This window comes from Macrotis lagotis, chromosome X (assembly GCF_037893015.1).
Source record: "Macrotis lagotis isolate mMagLag1 chromosome X, bilby.v1.9.chrom.fasta, whole genome shotgun sequence".
In the NCBI taxonomy this organism is placed as follows: Eukaryota; Metazoa; Chordata; class Mammalia; order Peramelemorphia; family Peramelidae; genus Macrotis; species Macrotis lagotis.
In genome coordinates this window covers 132,456,384-132,480,147 of record NC_133666.1, presented here as the reverse complement: position 1 = coordinate 132,480,147, position 23,764 = coordinate 132,456,384, and the positions used below count along the sequence as shown (strand labels likewise).

The 23,764-nt window shown below is 38.3% G+C and overlaps 1 protein-coding gene across 1 annotated transcript in view; it reads right to left on the bottom strand.

Moving 5' to 3' along the window:
• Positions 1 to 13,806, bottom strand: part of DNAAF5 (dynein axonemal assembly factor 5) — a 61,166-nt gene extending 47,360 nt beyond the window's left edge. Inside the window, exons 1-4 of the mRNA XM_074207587.1 lie at positions 13,170 to 13,806; positions 12,888 to 13,072; positions 1,151 to 1,275; positions 200 to 318 (exon numbers count right to left, since the gene is read on the bottom strand). Of these exons, the coding sequence (XP_074063688.1) occupies positions 200 to 318; positions 1,151 to 1,275; positions 12,888 to 13,072; positions 13,170 to 13,758 (1,018 nt within the window). The 5' untranslated portion in view covers positions 13,759 to 13,806. The remainder of the gene's footprint in view (positions 1 to 199; positions 319 to 1,150; positions 1,276 to 12,887; positions 13,073 to 13,169) is intronic.
• Between the last annotated feature and the right edge of the window lie 9,958 nt (positions 13,807 to 23,764).

The window sequence follows — 23,764 nt, the reverse complement described above, 5'->3', positions numbered from 1 at the left end:
GATAACAACATTTCACCTTGAAGAGTTATTGTAAGGATTAAATGAGATACTATTGGTAAAGCACTTAGAGCAGTGGTTGATACATAGTAAGCGCTTTAAAAAAAATGTATTCCTTCCCCACTTGTCATCCAAAGAAAATACTACTAATTCTGGATTTCCTTGTGGAAATTAGGTTAATTACTATTTCACTGACACTCACCTCCTTTAGGGTAATGGGATGGCGGAGGAGAAACAAAATCAAGCTTATCCTTCAAATCATCTTCATTTTCTTTTTGCCACTGCAGACCTATTTTTTCCCAGAGGCTGACAGCCAATTCCCTACAACATAAATAGAAAGACAATAAAAAAAATTGATTCCTTGCTTATTATCCTTGCATTGAAAGCATAATAAAGATATAAAACACATATTTCCCTGATATTTTATAGCAAATATTGAAAGAATAAAATGATAGAAATTCTATATTCAACCTAATTTTATAACAATTGAAATTCAATGGACCAGTTGAAGTCTCTCATAGGTGAACCTTAAGCGAAGGCATATTTACAAATTATATTTACATATTCTCTCTCTCTCAAGACCATCATGGTATAGAAATGATCTTGACTTCTCAAAGGCTTCACCAGTTAGCCCAAGCTCTGGAAGATACCTATTGAGCTGCAAGGGCTCCAACTATGGATCCAGTAATAGGCTATTTGCTTGTCATATGAGGAACCATCTAACTGAATTCAAAAAGACTTATAGTCAGCATTCCAAAAAATTAAAATTTTAGAATGTTTCAGGTGAAAACTGTCAAACCCCAGAAAACACTACCACTTCAATAGTAAAAAATTACTTATTATTTATTTTTAATTCATTCCAGAAAGCATACTAAAAATAAAGGCATGTTGCACCACTTCCATCATTCTTGAAGAAGTGTGGTACAATAAGCATAGAACACTGCATACTGTAGTTGATATGTTAGCTAAGTTTTTTTTTCTTTCTCTTCTATTCCAGGGAAAGAGAATTTTTTCTTTCCATGCTATGCATTGATCTAAGTTGAATGTGATGAGAGACAAATCATATCCTTAAGGAAGAAAAATTAAGTATGAAATATAGCAGAATTACGTAAGAGAATTTTTTATATTAATTTCAATATTATATCCTGCTTACATGACTTCAGGTATTTCATCATCAAAGCTGCTCAATAACAATGGAATTAACTTATGAAAGAATGAATATCTGTCTCTTAAATGTAATAGCCAGTTTCCAACAACAGAAGTCACAGCATGTCGAACCTATTTATAAAAGAAAAAAGAGTTCCGTTACTTTGCAAAAAAGAATGCACAACGCAAATTTTTCTATAATTATTTTTTTTAAATATTCAGTCATTCCCTTACAAACAATCCTTCCCAATACTCCTGAATGTGAATTTTAGCATGTTAATCAGAACACCTTAAAATGCAGTAGTAAGCAAATGTAGATCTACCCTGCCTCCATGTAAGGATTTCTGGTCCTTTAATCATATTCATAATTCTTTCACTTTTCATGTGGCCAGTTTTAAATAGAAAAAAAAATCTGGTAAATAGAACAGTTTTGATTTTTTGATCATTTGGGAAGGTTAATTCCTCTGCTGTACCACATGTGCTGGAACCCACATTGGGAACCCTTTTCAGATGCTACATTTCAAAACAAGTACTTGAATAGACTTTGTTACATTTTCAGAAACACTGACAGGAAGACACAGCACTTCATCATTTTCACTTCTTAATGCCACCTTGGTTGAAATGTAGCAGACCATTCTGAGGTTTTATTAAGTATTGCTGTATTCCTAGGTTACTGAAAAAGTTAACTGTAACTAATTTGCCTACTTTCTTTATAGTTAAAGGATTCAAATGTTTGTTGGGATATTTTAGGTTTAAGCACAAACTAGCAATAATAAACAATCAACAAGCATTTATGAAGGAACTACTATGTAACTAGCACTGGTCTAAGCACTGCAGGTAAAAAGACAAGAATGAATAGTCTTTGACTTCAAAAGAGCTTACTTTATAGGGACAAAATATATAGCTATCAAGTTTTCTAGTCTTTCAGTAGTTAAATGCCTCCTTTTTAAAAGGTAAAGGCATCATACACAATGAAAAAATAGAAATGATGCAGGAATATATCAACAATCAAAAACAGAAGGAAAATTCTAAGGAAACATGTTTCATAATGTCCAAAAATACATAAAGGAAAATAAAACTAAAAAGAACCAAAATTATTGTCATTGCAGTGACTAATCTTGATTCCAAAGAAATAGTGGTGAAAACATGCCTTTCTCCTCTTAGCAGAAAGATAACAAATTCTGGGAATGGAATGAAGCATATAACGTTGTACATAGTTTATGCATTGATTTGTTTTACTTTTGTACTACTATATTATAGAACAGGCTCCTAGGTGGAGAGGGATTATTGTGAAGAAACAGGAATGGGTCATTGTTGTTTCTTACTATCAATAAACATTTTATCAAAAAGAATTTTTCTGAGTGAAAAGAATGCATATTATTTAGATGAAAACCAAAAGGAATCAGAAATGATTCCAATAAATTCTAAACCTATAATTTACTTACATAATTGTTTTTAGTTATACTTTTTGTTTAGTTTTTTTACAAGGCAATGGGGTTAAGTGGCTTGCCTAAGGCAACACAGCTAGGTAATTATTAAGTGTCTGAGGCCAGATTTGAACTCAGGTACTCCTGACTCCAGGGCCGGTGCTCTATCCACTGCGCCACCTAGCTGCCCCTTAGTTATGCTTTTAATTTCATTTTTACATACAACAGTAGGTAGTCATAGAGACATAGTGATACAAATAGAACTGTTGGAATTGAATAAAGCTATAAAGCTTTTTTATTCAAGACAAGATGCAAACGTAAAGTTCAGTCAGTACTATTTGCTGATAATACTAGAAAGTCTGTCAGTCAATGACTGTATGCCAAAAAAGAAAAATAAAATCCCAAATCCAACACAGGTAGTGCCAAAACATGTGTAAGACTGTACAATACCTTCATGAATATGACAGCAAAAGCATTTGGAATAACTGGAAATTTATACTGTGCCAATCTGGCAGGGTTTAAAAATGCTCTTTAGAAAATTTTATGAAAAAAAAAACCCCTCCCTGAGGCCAATATTCAAGAATACTGTATAAACTTGCTAGAACAAGTCTTGGTGCTCTGCTTCTGCCTCTACTTTAATTGTGACATCTGGCATAGCTATTCAGGTACAAGGCAGTCAGTACTATACAATGGGCATTCACATCTAGAACCAAGAAAGAATGGAACTCTTTGTAATAATTTTAAATTTCCCACTTTATAAACTGAAATAGCTGGGAAGGAAAAAAAAGGTGGAAGAATAAGAATTTCAGGCATTTGGCCTCCCCTCTCTCCTTAATGAGAGCCTAATCAATCTTTTCTATCTAGTTCTTGCCAGTGTGTTAAAGAATCTCACAAATTCAACTTAGTGAAAAGGTATTTATTTTATTTTTTTCATCACATGGGATAAATACTGTGTTTCCAAGTAACAGTTTTACTATGCAGAAAACTACATTTCAGTTTAAAAAGATCAAAACAACTGATTAGAGAGTGACTCAAAACAGAAAACTATCGGCTTAAGCTTTCACATTACTGACAGTATCTACACATGTACCCCAAGTCATAAGGTGGGAGGAAGCAGAGATACAAATGGTAAAAATCCTAAATAAAAAGCAGATTGATTACATGTGCATCAAAAGGAATTCCTATTTATCAAAAATTCCTTTTTGATAAAAATCTTTCTGAAAGAAGTCCAAATACAACTAGAATTCTCTTGTAGCAATGTCATTAAAATATTCTGTTCATTGTAAACAAGGTGATTTTCACAATCTGGTCAGGAGTCAATGCTAGCATTCTCCTTTGCTAAAATGGATGGTTACAGTAAATTCATAACCAATATATTCATGGAGTATTATGGTTCTAAAAAAAATCACAAAATCATTAGGATAAGAAGGGACCCTAGGTCATCTAATCCAAAATCCTCATTTCAGGGATGTGGGATTGAGACTTAGAGGTCATGTACTTGCCCAAGGTCAAACAAGTAGCAAGGAGCAAGAGTCAATCTACTTTTTAAAAATGTCCTCCTGTTTTAGGAAGGGACTTCTACAGAACACCTGTATGCTTGTGGAGCAAGTGATTGAGATCTGGGACTGTAGTCAGTAAGATAAATTCAAATCCAGCCTCAGCCACTTGGAAATTGTGGGGCCCTAGGCAGTTACTTTGCTTCAGTTTCCTCAATTATAAAAAACGTGCTCCTCTGACCATTAAGTGCCCTCACTTTTTTTCCAATGCTACCACAACATTCTATAACTTTTCATTCTGTTAGTGCTGGAGAACAAATTGCAGCCTGAGAAGGATCATGCTATGGTTGTAGATTCTGATCTTTGATGATGTTCAGTCATATCTAGCTCTTCATAATCCTATTTAAGTTTTGCTTTTTTTTAAGCAAAAATACTAGAGTGGTTTGTCATTTCCTTCTCCAACTTCATTTACCATGACAAAACTGAGGCAAATAGGTTAAGTGACTTGTCCAGGGTCATACAGCTAGTAAGTGTTGGAGGTCACATTTGAACTCAGGTCTTACTGACTCCAGGGCTGGCACTCTTATCCACTGGGCTACCTTGCTGCTCAAAAGGGGCCTTAGAGGGTACTAAGTCCAACCCCTACATTTTACAGATATGGTAACAAAGGTCTAGTCCACCAACATTCAGTGACTTATCCAGGGTCACATAGCTATCAGTAGTAGAGAGAGGTGAATTCTGAACTCAGTTCTTCCAGCCCACAAATTAAGTACTCCAGTCATTGAAATATGTTGCTTCTAAGATGAAATGTTCTTGGAACAGTTTTCTTTCATGCTCTCTAAAAGTCAAAATATACAATATTTTGCATCCTCAGAGGGGGTCATTCTTCTAAGACCAATTAGATCCAATTATGCTTGGTTTCTAAGCTCAGGCAAGATCATGTCAAATAACTTACACAATTTATACATAGTGGACTAATTTAAACATTTTCATTACAGATTTTAAACTTAAATAACATAGAGAGGAACTGCAGAAAATTAAGTGTGTCCTAATAAAAACAGAAAAGTTCAAGAGTTCCTTAATTTATAATTGGTTCAAATATAACTGGTATGGGGAAGCTAGGTGGTACAGTGAATAGAGCACCGGCCCTGGAGTCAGGAGTACCTGAGCTCAAATCTGGCCTTAGACACTTAATAATTACCTAACTGTGTGACCCTGGGCAAGTCATTTAACCCCACTGCTTTGCAAAAACCAAAAGAAAAATAAACAAATACAATTGGTATAAAATAATCTTGCTTAAAAAAATAACTGTAATTGAATTTTGGAAAGGACATTTGTCTGTGGACCACAACAGAAATAGAGCAATTAAGAAGCTAAGATTAAGGGGCGACTAGGTGGTGCAGTGAATAGAGCACCGGCCCTGGAGTCAGGAGTACCTGAGTTCAAATCTGGCCTTAGACACTTAATAATTACCTAGCTGTGTGGCCTTGGGCAAGCCACTTAACCGCATTGCCTAGCAAAACCCTTAAAAAAAAAAAAGAAGCTAAGATTAAAATCCAAATGATGATATAAATTCTGAAAATCGGAAATATTAATTGTTGCTTTTGTGGCTTGGTTTCATGATATTTATAGCCCCCATTGTCTGGTTCTGTTGAAATAAAGAACCAAACAATTTTGTTTTAAAAAGAAAGGTACATATTTTCTGTACATCTTAAGAACACATTTAGCAAAATCTTGGCTGATAAAAAAAATTGGAAGATGTTAATCTTTTACTCTCTAATTATTCTGCTGATCTTTATCCTAATAAGCAAACTGCTCCCAGGAAACATGAATTCTTAAGCTTAGGAAATTAACTAATACCTTTGGCCACTAAAGTATTTAACTACCCTTTCCTACTTCTGATCCCAGACTCATTCCTCAAGTCAAAATTCATCTTCCCCTCCCAATTCCTGTGATTTTTGTAATTTGATTTGAATTGGATCCTCTGAAGCAATGCAGTCTTTTCACTCCTCTCTAATAGATTCTGTCCCAATACTTACCAAGGTTAATTCAAACCTTCTTCACTATTTTCAAGTCTTTCTTTCAATATTCTCACCAATGATAACCCTTCCACTTTTATTCTTAAGCCCATGCCTTCAGAACCTTTCCAAAAGATTCCACCCCTCCCCCCAGTAATCAATGGAGATTGTGGAGGGAGTTGAATTGAGGGCTTCTTATGCTTCAGTGATAAAACAGAGACCATTTACTGTGAGTTCCCCCTTCTCTTCATCTCAAAAATCTCATATCATCTCCTATTCTTCCTCTCTTTACTCTAACTCTGATGAACTTCCCCTTGTGAGTCAGTCATTCAATAGAGACTTATTAAAGGATTTCTCCAGCCAAGCAATGGATTAAGAACTGAAGATACAAAGAAAGTGGAGAACCTGTTCTCAAGGTTAGTTTATCAGGGAAGGTAACACATCTATGTACAATTAAGACATAAACAAAATGAATTGGAAATAATAAGCAGAGGGAAGGCCTTCAGTAAAATGAGAGGGAGAAGGAAAAATTTCCTACAGAAAATGGGGATTTTAACGGAGCCATTAAGAAAGACAGGGAAACCAAGACATGGAGATGATGAAAGAAAACATTCCCAACACAGGTGACAGCCAGTCAGAATACAAAAATTGGGTGGATAGAGTGATCTGTTTAAGAAATAGTCAAGGGAAGGGCGGGTAGGTGGCGTAGTGGATAAAGCACCGGCCTTGGAGTCAGGAGTACCTGGGTTCAAATCCTATCTCAGACACTTAATAATTACCTAGCTGTGTGGCCTTGGGCGAGCCACTTAACCCCATTTGCCTTGCAAAAACCTTAAAATAAAATAGTCAAGGGACAGCTAGGTGGTACAATGGATAGAGCATCAGATCTGGAGTCAGAAGTACCTGAGTTCAAATCCAGCCTCAGACATTTAATAATTACCTAGCTGTGTGACCTTGGGCAAGTGGTCACTTAACCCCATTGCCTTTCAAAAACCAAAGGAGGGGAAAAAAGGAACATCCAGGAAGCTAACACCAATAGAATACAGAAGACATAAAAAAGTAGGGTCTGAGGGTGCAGAGTATAAGAAAGTGGGGAGAACAAGTTACAAAGGGCTCTGACAACAAGAGGATTTTATATTTGATCTTGTTGATAAAAGGAAACCAGAGGAGTTTTTTAAATTCATGTCATGGTCAGACCTAAAGTTTACTTTAGGAAGATAATTTTGAGAGCTGACTAGAGAAAAGAATAAAATAGAAAAGAGACTTGTGGCAGGAAGACTAACCAGCAGGTTACTGCAAAAAGTCCATAGTGGTGTGACAAAGGCCAGCACTATGGTTTAATTATCATGATGACTCCAAAATCTATATTTCCAGCCCTAGTCCCCATCATGATCACCAGCACATCTTTAATTGCCTACTGAACATTTCAAATTAGATGTCCCATAGGCATCCCAATCATACCATATCAAAAATAAAGTTATTATCTTTCCCACAATTCAACCCTTTCCCAAACTTCTCTATTTCTGTCAAGGGCACCAACCAACCTAAAATCATCCAATTTTGCAACCTTATTGACATCCTCAATTCCTTACTCTCCCCATCACTGCACATAACCAACTAGTTGCCAAATATTTTCTAACTAAATGACATGTTTTAATCTCTATTCACACTGTCCACACCTGGGATCAGGCCCTTTTATCACCTTTTACTTGGTTTTCTGAGCTGGACTCTTGCTTCCTAGTTACTCTCCCTGCTTGAAGACTTTTTACTGTTCTACTCCATTCACCACACTGCTGCTAAAGTGATTTTTCTTACAGTGGAGGTCTAACTCATGCTATTCTCCTACTCAATAAACTTTGATGGCCCCTTATTACCTTTAGGTTCAAAGGTAAACTTCTATGGCTTAAAAAGTCCTTCAAAATCTAACTCAAACCTGCCTTTTCAATCAATTAATAATTACAGTCCAACCAGACTGGATTTACTCATCATTGGGCATACACACACACACACACACACACAGACACATATATACTCTCTCCTCATTTGTACCTTAAGCTCCTTGTTTTCTTCAAACTTAAGGGAAATGTCACCTTTCACTTGAAGCCTTTTCTGATCTCCCTAGATGTTAGTACTTTCTCTTTCTCTTAAACTAGATGTTAGTACTTTCTCTTTCTCTTAAAATCACCTTGCATTTAGTTTATATATAGTTTACCCTCATGTTCACATGGTATTCACAGATAATTTAGCCACTTTAAAGGAAGAGAATGCTAAATTTTTGCTTCTGTATTCTTAATATATAGCAAAGTGCCAGGGCAAGAGAGATACTTAATAAATGCTTGCTGATTGATTGGTTCATTATGTCATTATGAGTTAAGGTAACACAGCTAGTTAGTGTCTGAGATCTTCCTGACTCTAAATACACTGTTTTGTTCACTATATGCTGCCTCTATGAATTAAGAATGTGTGTACATCATTATGACAGTAAAAGGTTAATGAAACCTTTTTCTAACTATATCAAAAATATGTTAAATATTGGTTGATGGAAGGAGGCAGGGAAGGAAAGATGAAAATAAAACAGCTGTAATTTTGGTGAAATTTTTTTGGAAATGGTATGTATATGAGTATGTATGTATGTATCTTTAATCTATATCATCTTTGAAAACAGTCACTAAAGGAAACAAAATACTGCAACTGATATTTAGTGGGAAAGGAATAGGAAAAATAATTTCCTAGATGAACCCCACTGACCTGAGAACTAGTATCCTTTCCAAAAGCATTTCCTTCCATGTCTTGAGAGAAAAAAGATTCTTCCAATCTTATTTATTGGACAATTCCATCTCTTTGATGCTTTTTCTATTTTTTATAAATCTACTCCTCAATTATTAATCTCTCTGCTTTATTTAACCCACCTCTTTAAGCCAATTCTATTTACATACATATAAAATTTTAATTGCTCACAATATAATAAAGCAGAAACCTTGGTGCCAGTTCTATGTATTAATTAATTATTCTCTAAATTGCAGGAGTATTTTAAGAAATATTTAAGTTCGGGGGCGGCTAGGTGGCACAGTGGATAGAGCACCGGCCCTGGAGTCAGGAGTACCTGAGTTCAAATCCGGCCTCAGACACATAATAATTAACTAGCTGTGTGGGCCTTGGGCAAGCCACTTAACCCCATTGCCTTGCAAAAACTAAAAAAAAAAAAAAAAAAAAAAAAAGAAATATTTAAGTTCCCTAAGGATAATTTTTGTCCCTCACCCATTTATGCAGATTGCTGGTGGTAAAAAAGTACTTAATTTTTATTGAACAAATGAAAGATTTGTCTTGAGTAGGTCAGCTAATCTCCCCATACCTCAAGTTCACTTAACAGATGAGAAGTCAGAACATGTAAACAGAGACTAAATGTACAGAGAATAAATATGATTAAATATAAAGTCATTTTCAATTCTATCTACTGTAAACTTATTAAATGATGTATAAGGAGAAAACACACTTATTTTTTAATTACAAAATTAGTCCAATTTTCTCCACAGTGGGAACATAAATTGCAAGTAAGCAAAATGTTTAAATGAGAAGTCATTTCAAAGATTCTAGGTTTCTATAAATCAAGTGATATTTTTCCAAGGTTGACACTGATTTTGCTTTATCCCTTGGCTTAGCTTTATCAACATGCCAGAAATGTTACAGAAACTTGTAACATTATTTCCATATATGCTATTAGGAGACTCCCTCCTGGTAGTTTTCATATGCTATACAAACTGAATCTACTATAGCTTTCCAGATTGTTTTTTTTCATATTTCTATTTATTTCCTTTGATATCTATTCCAATGTTCATAATAAAAGCAAATGCAAAAATTTTTATTTTTAGCTTATTATGTGACTAGAGTTTTCAAGATCACCAAATTATACCTAAAGATTACTCTGCCTCTCCCCTTTTCTTTTTCCCCTACCCTCTCTCTGTTTACATACAAAGAGAAGTCCAAAAAACTGTAGAGTTTTTTACACTTTCTCTAAACCTTTTACCTTCCCCTATAATAAAATGAAGATGGGTAGATGAGGTAGGGAGAGAAAGGAAATACCAAGTTTATTTCCTTTTGAATTACAGTTCTACCCTTCTTGGTACAAGAAAATCTGGGAAGACTACTAAGGCAGTAAAACTGAAAGGTAATTTTTATTTAAAAGGAACTTCCCACCACCAGTTTGTTTCAATATATATATGTTAGGAAGTGCCAAATCAGCAGCAGTTAGACGGTGCAGTGGATAGAGCACTGGCCCTGGAGTCAGGAGGACCTGAGTTCAAATCCAGCTGCAGTCACTTAATAATTACCTAGTTGTGTGACCATGGGCAAGTCACTTAACCCCATTGCCTTCCAAAAACTAAAAAAAGGAAAAAAAAAGTACCAAAGCTTACTTTCACTGTTTTCCAAACATAGCATTCCAGTTAATGTAAAGACTTCCAGTCTTGATCCGATAGGTATCAATGTCAGTTCAATACTACAATTCTCTACATTTGAATCTCATGACCTGATGTCATCATTAATGCCTTGCTAAATTGTAGACTTGGTATTTCTACCATCTTCCTCTCTTGTTTTTTACAAACAAACTGACAAACAACGTGCTGAAGGATATCATATAACTATGTTGATTGAGTCCACAACAATTTATGTTATCTTAGCCCAACTGGGCCATCACTGCAGCAAGGTAATTCTGTTGTTCTTCTTCCCTACTTGGCCATTTCTCAGAGATACTGTTCCTAATATTTTATTCTCTCTTTAAGCTTCCCTCACCACTTTTTTCTCTCAGCTATGGACCTTAGGGGGCAGCTAGGTGGGGCAGTGGATAGAGCACTGGCCCTGGAGTCAGGAGGAACGGAGTGCAAATCTGATCTCAGACACTTAATAATTAGCTGTGTGACCTAGGTTAAGTCACTTAACCCCAGTGCCTTTGCAAAAACCAAAAGAAAAAAAGAAAAAATAGAGACAATTTAAAATGTACTCCATCTATATCTCAAAACACTTTGATATCACACTTCACACTTCATTCTCCATTCCTCAGATGGAGTCTCTAAAGAACTGGTCCTTCTCCTTTCCTATGTGTATTCTTGATTCATTCTATCACATCTCTTCTAACAGCTTGGGCCCACAATTATCCTAGTTTTCAATCTCTCCTTATCTACAAGCTCCTTCTCTACTGCCTACAAATATGCCTAAATCTTCTCCATCCTTAAAAATCTTTCCTTTAATCCTATAATCTTCTCAAGACTTAACTGGCTTTGAAAGTTAAAACTTCCAGAAAAAATCTGCTTATATATTTCATATGCACTTTTCTTAACTTCTCAATTCCTTTTAATATGGTTTCTGGCCTCATATAAGTAAAACTACCTTCTCCAAGATTATTAGTAATATTGTAAATACTAAATTTTGGGTAGCACAGTGGATAAAAGCATCAGACTTTGAGTCAAGAAAACTCCACTGGTTGAGTTGATAGCTGGCCTGAGACACTTCCTAATTGTGTAAGCATGGACAAGTAACTTAACTTTATTTGCCTCAGTTTCTTGAATCTGTAAAATGTGTTGGAGAAGGAAATGGCAAACTACTCTGTTAAGAAAACCTCAAATGAGATCAAGGACCTCACTGAGTAACAACAAATACCAATTCCAATTGCCTCTTCTTAGTTCTTAGCTAAATTGGCTTCTAAAACCACTGATACCCTCAACTCTTAGATATTCCAGACCTCCCCCTGGGTTCTCCTAGCACCATTCTCTTCTTGTCTCCCCCTCATTGTATTGATGCCTCTTGAGAATCTTTTGTAGAGTTATTATCTACAGGTTTGCTCAAGGCTCTTCTACTGGGCCCCACCCCCATCCTAGAGAGCTCTCTGGTTCTCTTCTTCCTCTCAACTCATGATGATGTCATCAGTTTCCAGCTGTTCAACTACTGCTTTTGCACAGATGACCACCAGATTCATAAATCCATCCCAGCCTCTATTCCAAGCTCCAGACCCACATTACCAATTGTCTATTGTTGATTTCAAAATGGCATCTCAAACACAATGCATTCCTCCCTCCATGTTCAGTCCCCCCTCAAAAAACAAACTTGTTATCTTCTATTATTAAAGGAGATCCAAGATATTTTTAAAAACACGTTAAAAGTTCCTATTTTATACAGTTCTAGAAATTCTTTTTTCTTTTCTTTTTAAAATTTAATATTTATTCTCATTTTGTACAAATAATGTTTTTTATACACTAACAAAATATTCTTGTTTAAGAGTGAACAAAATATCCCCTCCCCCAAAAATATAGACTCATTTGAGCGAAAAAAGTAAAGGGAAGAGAAAAAAATTATTAAAAATTTAAAAAAATAATAGTATTAATTGTAGGTATGGCTAGGTGGCGGTGGATGGAGCACCAGCCCTAGAGGTTCTTAAGTCCAGTAATCTTCCACCTTTCCCCAATTTCTTTAAGATTCTATTCTCTTATAAATAAGAAGGGAGAGAAGGCTAGGTGGCACAGTGGATAGAGCACCAGCCCTGGAGTCGGGAGTACCTGAGTTCAGATCAGGCCTCAAGACACTTAATAATTACCTAGCTGTGTGACCTTGGGCAAGCCACTTAACCCCATTGCCTTGCCAAAAAAAAAAACCCTAAATAAATAAATAGATAGATAGATAGATAAGAGCGGTGCCTGCCTGTTCAGTTCAGTACCGGTGCAGGAGGATCCTCCTTTCCATTCAAGTCATTAGCACCGTCTAAGTGTGTGTCCCGATGGGAAGAGAAGGAATGGAGGGGGGTCGCAGACAGTTACCTGGGAGACGTCATCAAACAGCCGTTGTGCAAAATGAGAAATCACATCATCCACCGACTTGGCGTTCCCAAACTGGATCACCAGCCCCGTGGCCTGAATCACGGCCACCCGGACCTTGGAGTGCTGGTGTGAAATCGTTTTCATGAGCGGGGCGATCAAGGACTCGGACTGCATGTGGAAGTGATCTGCAGAGAAGGGGAGAGAGGGAGAGGCTGGAGTGACGGCGCCTGCACCCCCTCTGGGGGCGGGCGCCGGGCGCCGGGCCCCGCCCGCCCGCCTTACCGGGGATGCTCTGCGCGAAGTCCCCCGCCAGCCGGCAGCTCTCCTTCTTGACGTCGGGGAAGGGGTCCACGATGGTCCTCTGCAGGACGCGCACCACCTCGTCCAGGTAGGGGGCCAGGCCGCGGCCGCACAGCCGCACCGCCAGCCCCAGCAGCTCCACCAGCGCCAGGCGCAGCTCCTCGCACGGCTCCGCCGGCTGCCCGGAGCCCGGGGCGGCCAGGCGCTGCGCCAGGGCGGGCAGCAGCTGCGGCAGCGCGTCCTGCGGCCGGGCCCCGCGGCTCAGGCCCAGGCGGAGGAGCTGCACGGCCAGGGCGCGGCACTTCTCGGCCGGGTCGGCCAGGCAGCGCAGCAGCCGCGGCAGCAGCAGGCGGCCGAAGAGCTCCTGGAAGTCGGCGCTTGGAGGCGGCGGGGCCCCTTCCTCCAGCTCCCGCTGCAGCCCCTCCAGCGCCCGGCGCCGGCTCAGCTTGCTCTCGGCTTCCAGGCCGGGGAGCAGGCGGCTCACCGCCTGGCTCAGCTCCTGGGCCGGGCGCCCGTCCCCGGCGGGGCCGGGACCCTCCAGCACACGCGCCTCCGTCGCCAACGCCGCCATGGCTTCTGCGTTGCTCGTTACCAAGGCGAGACCAAACTTTTACGACAGTCGCGGGATGGATTACGGCGCTACGGGTAGGGGCGAGGGGAAAAAAGCCGCATCTATACACAAGAACAAAAAAAAACTTTATTGAGCCCCCTGGGAAGAGGACAGAACCCGGATGAGAGGCGGGGCTGCCCAGCTGGGGAGGGGGAGGGAGAGCGGGCCGACTATGGAGGCAAATGTCAACACGCATGTGCACGCACGCATGCGCACTCCTCCACAGCCCTTTGGACGCGATCATCACCCCTACCACTCCCCTCACCACCATCTTACCTGCTTCCAAAACAAATCTTATTTTTTTTTTGGATTTAAAGATTTTATTTATTTTGAGTTTTACAATTTTTCCCCTGATCTTACTTCCCTCCCCCCACCCCCCCACAGAAGGCAATTTGGCAGTCTTTACATTGTTTCCATGGTATACATTGATCCAAATTGAATGTGATGAGAGAGAAATCATCCTTAAGGAAGAAACATAAAGTATAAGAGATAGCAGAATTACATAGTAAGATAACAGGTTTTTCCCCCTAAATTAAAGGTAATAGTCTTTGGTCTTTTTTTTAAACTTCATGATTCTTTCCCTGGATATAGATGGTATTCTTCATCACAGATACCTCAAAATTGTCCTTGATTGTTGCACTGATGGAATGAGCAAGTCCATAAAGGTTGATCATCACTCCCATGTTGCTGTTAGGGTGTACAGTGTTCTTCTGGTTCTGCTCATCTCACTCAGCGTCAGTTCATGCAAATCCCTCCAGGCTTCCCTGAAATCCCGTCTCTCCTGGTTTCTAATAGAACAATAGTGTTCCATGACACATATACCACAGTTTGCTAAGCCATTCCCCAATTGAAGGACATTTACTTGATTTCCAATTCTTTGCCACCACAAAGAGAGCTGCTATGAACATTTTTGTACAAGTAATGTTTTTACCCTTTTTTAATCATCTCTTCGGGGTACAGACCCAGTAGTGGTATTGCTGGATCAAAGGGTTATGCCCATTTTTGTTGCCCTTTGGGCATAGTTCCAGACTGCTCTCCAGAAAGGTTGGATGAGTTCACAGCTCCACCAACAATGTATTAGTGTCCCAGATTTCCCACATCCCTTCCAACAATGATCATTATGCTTTCTGGTCATATTGGCCAGTCTGAAAGGGTGAGGTAGTACCTCAGAGAAGCTTTAATTTGCATTTCTCTATTAAGTAATGATTTAGAGCAATTTTTCATATGGCTATGGATTGCAAAGCAAAAGTTCTTAATGGGGGTGGCAAGAAAGGGGTTCATGGATGATAAGATACTGGGGTGAGGATGTTGTGAAGTAGAGGGACAAGATAAACAATTATTTCAATCTGATTGGTTTCCTTTGTAATCCCATGCATTTTATTCTATGCACTTAAAACCATTCTTTTGAGAAGAGGTCCTTAGGCTCCACCAGACTCTTCAGGTATGAATCCACCCAGGTGACAAGGCCTCCTACCCATTCCACAAATAAAACACTTCATTTCTCACCTCTTGGAATTCTCTTAGGCTATTCTCCATGCTCTCCATCCTCCAATCTAAACACTTTTCTCCCTGGCTTCCTTTAAGTCCCAACTAAAATCCCCCTTTCTTCAGGATTCACAGGTTATAAGTACAAATAATTAAACCATTAGCTGAACTGTAGGATTCCTGTGAACTTTGATTGTCCTTTCCTTGAATCTCTTGTATATATTGTAAAAAATTTATACTTGCAATTGTACATTTTTAAAATAAATACTAGTTGATTGACTCAGTGACTCAGGAATCTTAATAAGTACCAACAAAATTGGAAGGAATTTTAGTGTGAAGTCCCCCCCAAATGAGCTAGGAGTTTTAGCTTGTGAAAATGAATATGTTAAACTTTCCAAAGTTTGTTCTAATTAGATATAAACATTACCAGAGTTTTGACCTTAAGAAAGAGCAAAACAGAATTGGGTTAACATATACAATCATTACTATTTCTCTTAAGTGGTAAATGACACAAGCATGTGCAATCTAGCTTGAGAGCTAAACTCCCCAAAATGGAGCCCTATGGTGGGGTTTTTGATAGATATGACTATCAGAAGGATCTGAAATGCCACCTCCAGGTTGTTCAATCAAAGAGGGGTACAGCCCCCAACCCAGGATAGGGGGCAGGAGAGAGCTGAACATCAAACCCTCTAGTAGAAGTATTCTATCAGTTTTCCTAAAGACCTTCAAAGCATGGGATAAGGGCTATCTGGATGGGATTAAGAAGGCAATCTTTGTGTCTGTTAATGGTTGAGGAGGATTTCTCAAAGCATCCTTTATAATTGCTAATTTGATTGGATTAAAAAGTATCTATGTGACCAACTCTGCTCTTAAGGACCCAGAAAAATAAATAAATATATTTCAAGTGAAATGTCAAAACCAAACACAGTGGAAAGAAAACGTTTAAAATTGACCCTAAATGAACACCTTTACCTTTTTTGGGTTTTGGTTTCCTTCTTTATAAAATTAAGGGATTGGATTGTAAATATAATGTCTTGTGAACATAAGGAGGGGCATGGGATCTAGGCTGCATGTTGAGAGGTTTGCAGTTAGGTGGGGCAATGAATCAAACACTGGAACTGGCATCAGGAAGACCTAAATTCAAATGTGGCCTCATGTATTCATTAGCTGTGTGAATTTCCTCAGCTATGAAATTGTAGCAGCACCTACCTTTCAGATTTGATGTGAAGATCAAATAAAATAATATTCATACAAATTTCATTAGTAAAATGAAATAATATTAGTAAAAAATTGAAAAATGCTTGTAAAAGTGTAGCTTTTTTATGTGTGTCTAGGACATAGTAGATAATTAATAAATGTTTGTTCTTCCTGTCCTTCCCTTCCTCTGGGAAAGAAAAAGTTACATTCTTTATGTGAGACAGGAATGAAGTAGTTAATGAGGGAAGATGTCTGAATGATGTTAGTAAGAGGAATGATTATTAATGACCAATGATTTGGGAAGATTCAGAGTTCCTCCTTCTTCTAAAATCCTGATTTTAAAAGTTCAGTCTCTTGAGGGACTTTGCTGATGAGAATGGTCTAACTTTCTTATGCAAACCCCCATCTAAGTGGAGTAGCCATTGTGTACTGCTCAGCCTTGAACATACGTTCCCTGAATAGATGACCCAAGGGTGGGAGATAGTCTAGGTATAGCCATAAGTGTATCTGAACAAAGATGACATGATGTCACTTTTAACCCTTCATCAGATCCCTATTCTTCAAAGTGAGTGCACCACCATCATTGACTTTGACCTAAGAGAAAAGCCCGAATGACCATCCTTTATTATTAATAAAGTGCTGGTCTTATTAATAAGCTAATTAAATTACCCAGAAACTTTGTCTCTTGAATCTTTTTTAATTGCCACAATAAGTAAGGGGTAAAAAGGATACTCTTGACAAGTAGACTCAGTTTGTTTGATAAAGTATGTGTTGAAACAGTAACAATAACCCAGATGAATTTATTGATTGACTTGGGAAGATAGACTCAGGTCAGAGGAGTCAACCTTAAGTGCTGGTTTCTAAAAGCAGTCTTATTGTAGATGTTATGCCTCCTTTCCCCTTTCCCTTCCATCTTTCATTTTGGAGATGAGGAAACAGGAAGAAGCAGAAAAGAAATCTGCTCCCTCAAGAAGCATATTTCAGGGCAGCTAGGTGGTACAGTGGATAGAGTACTGGCTCTGCAGGCTGGAGGACCTGAGTGTGACCTTGGGCAAATCACTTAACCCCATTGCTTTGCAAAAAAAAAAACAAACAAAAAAGAGCCATATCTCTACTTCCTTATGAGAACTAATATCTCTTGAGGCATACACATAAACCCCATGTGTTTGCTAGAGCCCACATAAAATGAGAGACTTCCTGGATATCTTTTGGCTTCCCCCAACCTTTACCCCCATTCCTGTTGCAGACAGACTGCAGAATAGAGTTCTGAGAGTAGGTTTTCCCAATTGCAGGCTGGCAGTAGCCATGGCAAGGGTAGAGTATCCTAGAGAAACACATACCTGTGCTTGCCCATTGTTCTGGGTAGCTAGGTGACTTAATGGATAGAGTAATGGGTCTGGAGTCAGGAAGACTCACTTTCCTGAATTTAAATTTGTCCTCAGAGACTAGCTATGGTATTCTGGGCAAGGAATTGCCTCAGTTTTCCTCATCAGTCAGATGAGCTCAAGAAGGAAATGGCAAATCATTCCATAATCTTTGCTAAGAAACCCCAAAGACTCACAAAGAGTTAGACACAATTCAAAATAATGAACAGCTACAGTTTGGAGCTCTGATACCCAATCTATGGAAACCAGACATGAACAATATTTTAAAATTTTCTTAAAGTAACCTTTATCTGTAAAGGAAGGAATTTTGGAGTAGATGATCACAAAGGTTCTATTTATTTATATATAGCACTCCTTTGGTCTATCCCACCCACCTCACACCTGCATCCTTGGAAATGATTAAATAAGCTAACTGTAGCTCTCTCAATGACCAAAGATCACAAGATAGGGTTTACTAGCCTTTACATACATCTGATTAGTATAGGAGAACAAAGAAGAGAATTGGGATTGGTTGCAGAATAGACAGTATGCAGTGGGGGAGGGGGGAAGAAGGGGTAATACACAACATGATTGGTTGGAAATTGGAATAAGGGGCTAGCAACAGCCCCTTCTTTCTCTCCTGTGACTAAGAAATGTACATTTTTTGAGCCCACCTGCAAGTTAGAGATAGTGGAACAGACTTCTGTATACAGAAGGATTGCTTGATGGTATAAAGATAATACACCTGTATTGCTCAAGTATAACAGATGATTCGAAGGACAAAATGAACTTCTAAATTTAGTTCAAAGTCTGAGACAAACAAATGTTGCAATCTTACAAAATAAAGCAGTAATACAGAATAAGATCAATAGCAGCATAGAATCAATTTTCCTTCTTCATTGTTTAAAGTAATCAATGTAAAAGCATAGTTTACTCACCAATGCTAATATGTTTATCTTTAAAATAGATGACTCTGACATGTCAAAGTGATAATGTATTTGGGAAATGTTTAACAAAATAAGTAGAAATATAATATAATATAGATAATGTTAACATTAATGTTAATATTATACATCTATTTGAGAGGATACTGCTGAACTGGAGAACATGACTCAAAGCAAAGGCATTTTTTGAAATGACATAGAACAGTGGAAACAAAACATCTCCCCAGTGAATCAGGGATTTTTTTGGTACAGATACACACATTAGTGTGTATCCCTCCTCATCTTTCCTCACTACAAAATTTTTTCTTAATGTCATTGAATTGCTTCTTGTGGGACTCTACCAAGTTAATAGTTCCAATTGTGCTTGTAAATGAGTAAAGAATTTGGTTCTGATGCTTGGCCATAATTTCTATCATCTCTTGCTTTGGGAGTTAGTTGAAGTCTTTGTCTTAGATACAGAACTTGTAAAAAATAAAATAAAATCCCATACCTCAGGACTAGCATGAGTCTGGACTCTTCAGTTTGCCATCTCCCAAGAAGGATCACAGTCCTAGGCACTGACTTCTCTTTTCCTCCCTCCAATTCTATACTTAAACTGGGTTCTTGTGCTATTGATGTTTATTTCACACATTTGCTGTACTTTAATCTCTGTACTATTGTACACCAAGGGGAAAGAAGGGGGTGGGGATCCTTTCTCTACCCTTATTACAGTATCTAAGAGGAGGAAGAAGGGGAAAGATGAAGAGCAAATTCAAAAACTGAGAATTTTCTGTAGGGCCAACTACCTTAGAGAACAGCTAACTTGCATTTTGTCTAGTAAAGTGGCTTCAGTAAAGTGTCTGATTTTCTCAGTCAGTGATTGGAAGGTTCCTTTCCATTAGTTGCCTTCATCCAATAACTGATGTGTCATAATTTCTTTGCATTTCTTGAGATTCTTCTTCACATAATTTGTTATAGGGTTAAATAATCCTCTTATGCATGATTATTGAATTATTTAGTAAAACTCCTAAATACTTCCTTTAGTTAGCCTTGACATAGTTCTATTGTCTATTCCAACTTATTCTCTTCTGTGCATCATTGCATAGAGTGATAATGCTGGCTTTCTTTTATGATGTTACACATGTATTTTGAATTTGTAGTGTTCCATCATCAGTTGAAATCTCTTCCCTTTCTTCAAGATTTTACTCAATTACAGGAGCAGTTAGATGGCTCAATGGATACAGTACTGGTCCTGGAGTCAGGAGGGCCTAAGAGTAATCCAGCCTCAGACACTTAATACTTAGCTGTGTGACCCTTAGTCAAATAACTTTAACCTAATTGTCTTGCAAAAACACAACAAAAAAAGATTTTACTCAATTAAACATTTATTAAGCACATCCTGTGAGCAAGAGATTAAAAAACTCACAAAAGGTTTAAGGGCTAGATTTCTTTTTTCTCTTCCTTCCTTATTTTAATTTTAATTTACCAAACCCATGCCTTAAACCTAAACCATTCTGGTCCTCATTGATTTGCCAACAAAAGTTCCCAGTCCAGGGGTGGCTAGGTGGCACAGTGGACAGAGTACTGGCCCCGGAGTCAGGAGTACCTGGGCTCATATCAGACCTCAGACACTTAGTAGTTACCTAGCTGTGTGGCCTTGGGCAAGCCATTTAACTCCATTTGCCTTGCAAAACCCCAAAAAACAAACAACAACAAAAAAAAGTTCCCAGTCCCACTGTCACTTGATCTTTGAGATCTGGTAACTCAGAGTGAATGTAAATAGCAATTGTTTCAGTTTTGGCCAGAAACTCTAAAAGTGTTCTCCTCCCAGTTTGATTTTTTTTTTTTGATTAGGTAAAAGGCTATTTTCTGCCTCAGTTCTTACCTAGTCTTAATCATCGAATGGGTATTACCTCAAACAAACTGAAATCCAAGAAAGATCTTAGTTTAAAAAGGTCAAGATCAAGGACCGCATGTGGGGCAATCTCCACTTGTCCTGATTTGTATTTTTCCACTAGTCCAAGTTGGTTCTTGGAGAGAGACTAAAGCTGCTAACTTTACACAGTCCTGCCTCACTTAATGCAATTCACTTTCAAGTCAAGATAATACCTTCTGGATGTCATTATTGTTCTAAAATAGAGAATAAACAACAGCTAAGTGCAAGAGGCTATATAATTGGCTGAATTTTTTTTGGTGGGGTGAGTGGGGGAGAATAGTGGGCTTGCATTCATTTATGAAGAAAACTCTTATTATGCAAATTTCCTTCATCAATACAGATCAGTTGAAAAGTATGTAATTTATAGTATGGGGGAGGGGTTGCAAAGGAATGGGATTAAGTGATTTATTTACCCAAGCCCACACAGTCAGGTAATTATTAAGTGTCTGAGGCTGTATTTGAACTCCCATACTCCTGACTCCAGGGCTGGTGCTCTATGCACTGCACCATCTAGAACTTATAGTCTTAAATAAGTATATGCTGTGTAATGTTTAATGACCAGTTTTCTGAAAATCATGACACATTTTCGAATTTAGTTTTCATTATTAACATTTTTCTTCATTACTTTCTTAAGTCTAGACTGTAAGAGACCATTGAGGGTCACAGGAAGGTCATTGCATGAATGGGAATGACTTAAAGGTCTTCTTGTCCAAGTGCATCAATGGCCTACTCATTTGGAATGGCTCTCCAGATCTTCTCCTTCCTTACGTTTTGGCACTTCCAGGGGCATTGTGTGTAAACACTAAGCAGGTGACAGCAACTTTGTGTGAGAGTACTAGCCTGAGGAAGGAAACTTTTATCACCTGCTGTCCATGAGCACCTGAGCATTATTTGACTGTTAATTAGAGAATGCCTGCCATGTGATTGGGAGTGAACCAGGGATTAAGAAGGGTATTTAAACTCTTGCATTCTGTTAAAAAAAAATGGAGAACTTGTCATTTTTGTCTCCACCTCTTCAACTTTCACCCAAGAACTTGACTACAGCTAGACTGAATCAAGCAATAGGTTATAAGTAAAGATAAGGTAGCTGGTCAGCACACTAACAAAACACTAAATTAAGTTGTAAATGGTAGCTGATTTCCTAGAAATAAATGCTCACACTGAAAGTTTGACAACTGACTCTCTTAAGTGGGCAGGAATTCCAGTACAGCCCTGTTGAGGGGGAGAATGGAGGGCGGGGGAGAGCTAGGAGGAGGTTAATTTATTTTGTGATTTGGACCTTTAATATTCTGGGGAAGCCTCTAAACCAGGTGTGTTTAATGGGAGGCCCTCAGGCCCAGTGAGACTCTTGTGTGGGATAAAAATCCACTTAAAAAAATATAGGGGCGGCTAGGTGGCCTAAAAAAATATAGAGACTCCTCTGAGCAAAAGGAAAGTTAATTTTGGCTTTTCTAGTGAAAAGGGCACCCCCAAGTCTCATAAAGGTAGTGAAGATCAAGGAGCTGCCCTGAGGTGACAGTCAAGCAAGATTATATGGCCTAGCAGATTCCCCCCCTCCCTAACCCCCTCTCTTCCAACCTGATTGGTTAAGGTTTTCAGAGTTACAATCTTTATTCGAAAAATCTACCCAGCAACAAAGAGAAGATTAAAAGGTTTTCATAAAATATTACCTCACCATCCACATGGCAAGGGTATCAGAAGAAGATTTCTAATGACCTGGTAATGTTTGAGTATGCAAGGTCTTCTAAGGGACTCTACTAGCACTTATCAAATAAGCAAAGACAGACTACTGTTCTCACAATCCATTATCAAACAGGTGGCTAACTAAGACTGCAAGGTCTTTTCTCTGCAAGTATTCCACTATTTCCCTCCCTAACAGAATCAATACAAGGTCTTTCTGGAAATAGTCCACTGTTTCACTCCCTAGCAGAATCAGGAGGGTGTCTGGGAATGCAAGGTCTCTCTCCCTCTTCTAAGAATAGTCTAAAGGTAATAGTCTTGTCTTTGTTTTAATGATTTTTTCTTTTTAGGTTTTTTCTGCAAGGCACATGGGGTTAAGTGGCTTGCCCAAGGCCACACGGCTAGGTAATTATTAAGTGTCTGAGAATGGATTTGAATCCAGGTACTCCTGACTCCAGGGCCAGTGCTTTATCCACTTCGCCACCTAGCCACCCCAAGGAATGTTAACTCTTAAGAGGGAATATTCCACTCACTCTCTTTGTTTTTTTAAAAGCCTTTTGCATTCTTCTAAGAGATTTTTTTGGATTTGAGAGCAATTCAAAAACCCCACTGAGGTAGACATTTTGTCAATGTTTTCCTCTTCTGAGTTGGCATTTTTATCATCCCTATGCAAATAGTAACTTTTTAAGCTTAGTTTTTTTTTGTGTGTGTGCTCATTTTGATAGTTGAACTCCAGGACAGAGGTGGGGGTGGTCCCAAGCTTTTTGTGCTGGGGATGGGGGTCTGGACCCTCACTTACCATTTACCTATCACTGTGGTATGTGTGTGTTGGGGGGGAGGGGGGTTATATTGTTTTTAGGGTCATTTAAAATTGTTTCAGGAAAAACTCCAGGAGTGTCCTAACTTCCTGAAGCCAACTTTATCCTTCCCCTGAAGTCCCTGTATCTCAGAATAATAGCTTTTTAAAGAATTGAAAGGAATGCTAAATTTCAGTTAGAGGTTGATAAAAATAAAGACCACCTGGGTTTTGAACACTGAAATCTATCAGTCCATATCAGTGATTAAGATCTCTTGTTTTAAAGAGTCATATAAAACGTTAGGAAGTTAAGAGACAGTTCAAGGTGATTCTTGAGCTCAAATTTTTCTGACTCCAAGGCCAGCCTCTAACTACTATTTCAGGTCCACACATGGAAGGCATGCAAATAACAATAAAGAAATCTTCAAAAAAACCAATCTTTTTCTGATCCTCCCAATTTGAAGTGATTTCTTTCTCTAAAACTGATTTTCAAAGAATGTTTCTTGGATCTTTCTTTCACACTTTTAATATTTGTCCTTGAATTACAGATATGAATTTAGTTCAATACAATGAGCATTCCCAAAGA